This window comes from Benincasa hispida, chromosome 4 (genome assembly GCF_027475165.1).
Source record: "Benincasa hispida cultivar pf3 chromosome 4, pf3_genome.v1.1, whole genome shotgun sequence".
Taxonomy (NCBI): Eukaryota; Viridiplantae; Streptophyta; class Magnoliopsida; order Cucurbitales; family Cucurbitaceae; genus Benincasa; species Benincasa hispida.
The window spans coordinates 26,939,387-26,946,838 of NC_143481.1; the positions used below are offsets into that span (position 1 = coordinate 26,939,387).

General features: G+C 41.5%; 1 protein-coding gene across 2 annotated transcripts; it reads left to right on the plus strand.

The window, feature by feature from the left end:
• The first annotated feature begins 665 nt into the window (after nt 1-665).
• On the plus strand, nt 666-3,837 carry LOC120076382 (oligopeptide transporter 6-like). Of its 2 annotated transcripts, none has more exons than XM_039030193.2 (6): nt 666-1,340; nt 1,445-1,542; nt 1,642-2,211; nt 2,427-2,685; nt 2,778-2,960; nt 3,064-3,837. In XM_039030193.2, the coding sequence occupies exons 1-6, from the start codon at nt 855-857 to the stop codon at nt 3,670-3,672; spliced, it is 2,205 nt and encodes a 734-aa protein (XP_038886121.1). In that variant the 5' UTR covers nt 666-854; the 3' UTR covers nt 3,673-3,837. The 2 variants fall into 2 exon arrangements, with proteins under 2 accessions (XP_038886121.1, XP_090168804.1); XM_090312678.1 differs by having other exon boundaries at nt 725-1,340; nt 1,720-2,211.
• Nucleotides 3,838-7,452: the final 3,615 nt, after the last annotated feature.

Consider the following 7,452-nt stretch of genomic DNA (forward strand, 5'->3'; position numbering starts at 1 on the left):
CCTTAAAATAAATCTGATTTTTCCATTTTATTTTTTCAATCTTTTTTTTCTTTTCACATTCCTTTCATTTTTTTTTTCCATTCATTTTCCCCTTTAAACTTTTGTTTGATTTTTTTCATCTTCTATTTTTTTTTCTTTTTTCAAAATAGAATGCCCATTCTTTTAATTGATTTTTTTTTTTTTTTTTTTGATATGATAACCTCTCGATTATTATTATATAAATCTAGACATGTATATTTATTACTTTAGATAACTTAAACTATAAGTTTAATCTAATTTGTGTCAAATACATTATTTAAACTATAAAATGACGTAACTATGAACTATGATTTCAATAGGTCTAAGATTAAAACAACACTTTTGCTGTAAAACAATAAATTAATAAAAGTTTTTATTTTGAGATATCAAAGCTAAAATTGGAGTTGGAGTGAGAATCTGCCATACAATATCATAATATTGTTGTCACTTCCAAAATTGATAATTCAAATAAGGCAAAGTATTGAGTAATTTAGAAGGAAATTAAAGTAGCACAAACCCCATTCTGTGAATGCTTGAGTGGCAACAGAGTTAAGTAGGCTAGAATTTCCTGGTTAAGACGATGTTGACCAAATGGTTTGTACCATTTCCAATATTTTTCTTAAGAAGTAAACTGTCATCAATGAATTATGCTTAATATTCAACATTGATTGAAATTTGAAACAGAATCATGACTTGTTTAGGAATGAGTTATATGTTTCATTGAAGAGCCACATTCATTAAGTTTCCTTAGTTTTACTGTACAGATTGTGTTGCATTCCCCATGTATAAAAAGTGAATTCACTCCACGACATAGCAAATCTGTTTGATTGATTACTATGTCGACTAGCGTATCCGAGATTCAGAGTGGGGATCTTGTGGCGGTGACTGTCGACGATGAGTGCCCGGTGAAGCAGGTGGATATTACAGTGCCGAAAACCGATGACCCCAACTTGCCGGTTCTCACATTCAGAATGTGGGTTCTGGGGATTGCGGCTTGTGTCATTCTCTCGTTTGTAAACCAATTCTTCTGGTACAGATCCAACCCACTGTCGGTATCTTCGATTGCTGCGCAAATTGCTGTCGTGCCGCTTGGTCATTTGATGGCCAAGACGCTTCCGACTAGACACTTTTTCCAAGGCACACGATTCCAGTTCACTATGAATCCTGGACCCTTCAATATAAAGGAGCATGTTCTGATTACCATTTTTGCCAATTCTGGTGCTGGCTCTGTTTATGCTACTCATATTTTGACTGCTGTTAAGCTGCTCTACAAGAGACAACTTACTTTCCTTCCTGCTTTGTTAATTATGCTCACTACTCAGGTTCATATCTTCATCCACTTTTCAAATAATTGTTTGTTAATCTTTGTTTATGAATTTGTTATTGTTTCTCTAGATTCAAGATTTGAATTGTTTCTTTTTTGTAGATTCTTGGATTTGGCTGGGCTGGAATTTTTAGGAAATATTTGGTTGAGCCAGGGGAGATGTGGTGGCCATCTAATTTGGTTCAAGTCTCATTGTTCAGGTGATATCTTATTATCTAATACTTCATACGAAATAATGGAGCTCTCATTATTTGCATTCATATAAGTTTTCCAATTGAGTGGACTTTTGAAATTTGTAGGGCTCTACATGAGAAGGAAAAGAGACCAAAACAAAGCACTACTCTTACACAATTCTTCATCTTGGCCATGATTTGCAGCTTTGCTTACTATGTTGTTCCTGGCCATCTTTTCATGATGCTTACCTCTTTCTCTTGGCTCTGTTGGTTTAACTCCAAGTCTCTTTTGCTTCATCAAATGGGTTCTGGCATGAAGGGTCTTGGACTTGGCGCATTTGGCATAGATTGGTCGACAATTTCATCTTACCTTGGAAGTCCCCTGGCTAGTCCTTGGTTTGCCACTGCCAATGTTGCTGTGGGGTTTGTTCTCGTGATGTATGTCATGACACCTCTCACTTATTGGTTTAATGTCTATGGGGCCAAGAAGTTTCCCATATATTCAAGCAGCCTTTTCATGGCTAATGGTTTGAAGTACAATATTTCAAGCATAGTCAATTCTAATTTTCATCTTGATCGAGGTGTTTACACTACGACTGGGCCTTTAAATCTCAGTACCTTCTTTGCAATGACTTATGGTCTTGGATTTGCTACACTTTCTGCTACAGTTGTGCATGTTCTCCTCTTCAATGGAAGGTAACTTCTCGACAAAACTTTAAATTTGAAAATCTAGGCTCCATTTGGTAACCATTTTGTTTTTTGTTTTTGTTTTTAAAAATTGAGCCTATAGACACTACTCGAAATAGGCTTAATTTTCAAAAACAAAAATAAAAAAATCAAATGGTTACTAAACGGGACCCTAGGAAACGCAAAACCATATCTAATTGATTGATGTTCTATTTTACATGTAGGGAATTATGGAACCAGAGCAAAAGTGCATTTGGTGGGAAGAGAAAGATCGATATACATACAAAGCTTATGCGAGCTTATAAAAAAGTACCAACATGGTGGTTCATCGTCATCCTTGTGTTGAACATTGGTCTCTCTATTTTTGCTTGTCAATATTACAATGCCTCACTTCAATTGCCTTGGTGGGGTGTACTCTTAGCTTGCTTCATTGCCTTCTTCTTCACACTTCCCATTGGCATCATTGCTGCCACCACAAACCAGGTGAGCCATAGAACTTCAATCATAACTACAAAATGCCCCCAATTCTAAGAGTTCCTTTCTAGAAAGCTTCTAAATATCTTTCTTGTTTTCAGGCACCTGGTTTGAACATTATTACAGAATACATCATTGGTTATGCATATCCCGAACGCCCGGTTGCCAACATGTGTTTCAAAGTGTATGGATATATCAGCATGACACAAGCTCTAACATTTGTGTCCGACTTTAAACTTGGTCACTACATGAAGATTCCACCTAGGACAATGTTCATGGCCCAGGTGACTTTTCTATAATCTTGGTTTCAAATCATATACATAGAATACCATCAAATACAGTATCCAAGTGTGTGAAGTTGCTCATATGAAATAAACTATATTGCAGGTTGTAGGGACAATCATAGCAGTGTTCGTATACATTGGAACTGCTTGGTGGCTGATGGAATCGATTCAAGATTTGTGCGATACCAACCTGCTACCAGAAAACAGCCCCTGGACTTGCCCAATGGATCGAGTGTTCTTTGATGCTTCTGTAATATGGGGGCTCGTTGGGCCTCGTAGAATCTTCGGAGACCTTGGAGAATATGGAGCGGTAAATTGGTTCTTTGTTGGTGGAGCGATGGCCCCTTTGCTTGTATGGATTGCACACAAGATGTTCCCCAAGCACAGATGGATTAGCCTTATCCACATGCCAGTTCTGTTGGGTGCTACATCAATGATGCCTCCAGCTAGCGCGGTAAACTTCACGAGTTGGCTGATCTGTGGTTTCGTATTCGGATACTTCCTTTTCAGATACAAGACGGAGTGGTGGAAGCGTTATAACTATATCCTATCCGGAGGGTTGGATGCTGGAACTGCCTTCATGACAATACTCATCTTTCTTACATTGGGATCGAAGGGCATTGACTGGTGGGGAAACAATACTGATGGATGCCCCTTGGCCTCTTGCCCTTCTGCCAGAGGAGTTATCGTTGATGGCTGCCCTGTTTTCTGATCTCATCTTTCATAGCTTAGCAAACTTTTCTTTTCTTGTTAGATTACTCTCTCCCCTCCTTTCTTCAGTACAGAACAACTTTAAGAATTATTGAAATGTAGACCACCTATAATTTCAGCAAATTAAGTTGCACAACATAATGAATCTAATATAAATTAATCCTTATGGATGTGAAGAAATCTAATATAAACTATTACTGATTAACTTAACAAGAATAATTGAATTTATGAGAAATGGTATATTTGTTTATGTTTTTTTCTTTTTTGATATCATTCTCCATTTAAATTTTCAAATTCAATATCTATACTCAAACCATAAAATGTTGTTTCGAGAATTTGAAAACAGTTTTCGGAGACTGGCTACCAAATGTATATTAGTATATGAATTTGAGAACATAAACCGAATCTGAGTTGCTTACCAAACAAACCTTAAGTTACGACTCTTCTAAGAGATCCGGAATTTGAGTTGTCTCCTCCGCCTTTGCTTTGTCGCCGTTTGGTGGAGGAATGGAATTATGTTGAGTAGATTGACTCATGGAAAGGAAGCTAAATGGATGGGTATTCTGAGGACAATTGACAAAAATTACATTTTTCAAGTTTTGATTTTGATTTTTGGACCATTTTTAAAAAATATGTTTTTTTGACCCCCACAATTTTGAAAATGAATGAAAATTACCCTAATACCCTTCACATTTCAAAACTCACTCAAACCCTCCAAACCCTCACATTTCTTTTCCATTTTCACTCTTCTCCATTTCAAAAGTCCTCAATCTCACTCCATTTCACTCTTCCCATTCTACATTTCCATGTCATTCTCCTTTTCATTAAAGATCATTGGGATTTTTCAACTAAGGTATGAATTTTTATTTTGTTTCACTCAATGTGTTAGTTTATGTTACGTGTTCTTGTGTGAATATTTGAAATCTATGTTAGATCTATGTTCAATGTTATTTTTTTTTCCTAAAAACATCATGTTCGACATTTTCTGAATAAGTTTGAGCCTAAAATGTGTTTCCGAAAATCGGTCTTACCCGGTCGGGCTTCATAACATTGTGACCGGGTATGTGACTGGGTGGGCAAGTTTGAGATTTCTTGGGGATAGATTTGGGGAAGAGGGATTGTGCCCGGTGGTAGACTGGCCTGGTCGTAAGTGTATTTCGACCGGGTATGGGTGGGAAAGATAGGAAAGGACGAGGGGGAAGGGGGCAAAATCAAGTAGGAGTAGGTGGCACCCGATCTCGGCCCGGTCGGGTATTGGACTGGGTAGGGGGAGGGACTGGGTAGAGAGGGGGCGCGCAGAGAGGGGGCAGGTATTGGAACTAAACGATTGCTTAGTACCATCGCCTAGTACTAAACGATCGCTTAGCTATGATCGATGGGAACTAAACGATACGTTGGATTTTCTAAACGATGACACTACACGATCTTTTAGCTACGACGCGCACTAAGCGATACGTTGAAGTGCTACGCGATAGAATTGAGCGATCGTTTAGATGTAAAGCTAAGCGATCGTGGCGTGGGAACTAAACAATACGTTGGATTTTCTAAACGATGGCACTACACGATCGTTTAGCTACAACACGCACTAAGCAATGCGATGAAGTGCTACATGTCACAATCGCTCTTTCGGAAGCTTCTCTTAGCGATTGTGCGGCACTTGTTCCCACTCACGAACAAGCCAGCCAACTCGATTACGGACTGCCGATGGCACACCGAGTGCCTCTTGCAACCTCCACCCCCGTTTTAGGGAAAACGGTTTTAGAAAACGGGTTTGGAGAAAAGGTTTTCGTAAGAAGATTTGTGAGTGTGAATAAAGAAAGAAAGATTGTAGTAGACTAGAAAGCAATAAGCAACAACAACGGCTTTATAGAGTACTACTCCGGGTATGAGGAAATGATGGTTAGTCTTATCCCCATATAGTGCATTCTGAACAAAAAGCCAACTGGCGCCCTTGCATATGCAAAAGGGCGAGTGGTCACTTACAATGAAAATGTAAAGAAAGCAAGCTAACTAAACTAATACAATACAGGACATGAAAATATGCTAGAAGGGGGTTGGATTGGGCATGCGGCCATGGGCAACAGGCCCTGGACAAGCATGACCGTTACATTCTCCCCCACTTAATTGGTTGACGTCCCCGTCAACCGACCTTGTTCAAAACCTGCGATGGCCGGAGCTGCATTCTTCAAGTCTTCGGCCCGCTCCCAACTGATCTCTTCGTCGGGGAGATCCTTCCATTTCACTAAGAACTCTGTCAGTTCTCGTCTGGGTCTTCCACTACGGCGCGTACGTTTACCCAAGATTTGTGCAACTTCTTTCTCAGCAAAACTCTTCATCGTGACTGATGGGCGCCTTAGCATGTTCCGCTGTCCATCCTCGGGTTCGGGATGATAGGGCTTCAGGAGGTTCACACCGATGACAGGATGAATCTTCATCCATGAGGGTAACTGAACCCTATATGAGGTTCTCTCGACCTTCTCAATTACCTCCACTGGACCTTCATATTTTCTTACTAGCCGTTGGTCTCTCTGGCCTCGGAACCGAAACTGTCCCGGTCGTAACTTGATCAGGACCTTGTCCCCAGCTTGAAACTCAAGGGCCCTCTGCTTCTTACCAGCCCATTTCTTCACTCTCCTTGATGCTCTTTCTAGGTAGGCGCGAGCTATCTCAGGGGTTTTGCTCCACTCTTTAGTGAAATTATGTGTCTGAGGACTTTTGCCTGCATAAGGGTGGTCCACCAAGTGTGGCCTGAGTGGCTGTCTGTCGCACACTTCGAGGGCCGCCTTTCCGATCGCGGAACTCTGCTGGCTATTGAAGCTAAGCTGAGCCATACCTAACAACTCGTCTGACTGTTTCCGACGCTCAGCCAATTCGGGCGGGGCCATCTGATATGCCTTCCTGGCAGGCGGCTTTGCCCCTGGCAATAACTCAACCTCATGGTCAAACCCCCTTCGTGGGGGTAGGGACTTGGGCAAGCTTTTCGGCCTGACGTCCCGATATTCTTCCAAGACAAATAGATCGTCTTGGGGGATCTCCTCTTCAGTGGACTCAACCGATTCTACTAGGATGGTCATGAACGTGGGTTCGTCGTGGGCCGGGCCCCTCTTCAATTGGAGGGCTGAGATCATTCTCACTCCATTTGGCCGCTTGATACTGGCTTGGACTACGGTCGGTGTAGATCCGGTAATGACTAAGCACTTGGCGAGGGGCACTGGTATGACTTTATGTTCAAGTAGGAATTCCATCCCCAGTACCACATCAAAATCATCCATCTTGACAATCACGAAGTCGACGAGGCCCTTCCAGTCTCCTAACTTTACCGGAGTTCTCTTCGCTATCCCCGAAATCGGTAGGGCTGCGGAATTCACAGCTTTCATCTTTCCTGCATCTCTTTCCCAATTCAAGTTCAGGCGGCGAGCTTCCGTTTCCGCCATGAAGTTATGGGTAGCCCCAGAGTCAACCATAGTGGTTTTGGCCGATCTTTGGTTGACCCAAGCGTCCACATACATGAGACCTTTCTCTAGTGGCTCCGTCGCCTTTCCCATATTCTTCTGGAGTGCAGACAGGAATTTCAATGCCCCCATCCTGGGATTCTCAATTTCTGCCGCTGGCTCGGTTACCGTCTCCTCTAGTTCGGCCTCGTCTCCGGAGGTAGAGGCTAATGTGGCTTGAAAAGCATTGAACGCAGTTTGATTTGGACATTCACGCGCCCTGTGTGGCCCCCTACATATGAAACAAGACAGGGGGCGATTGTAATTGTTATGCTATTGTGGCGGCCCCC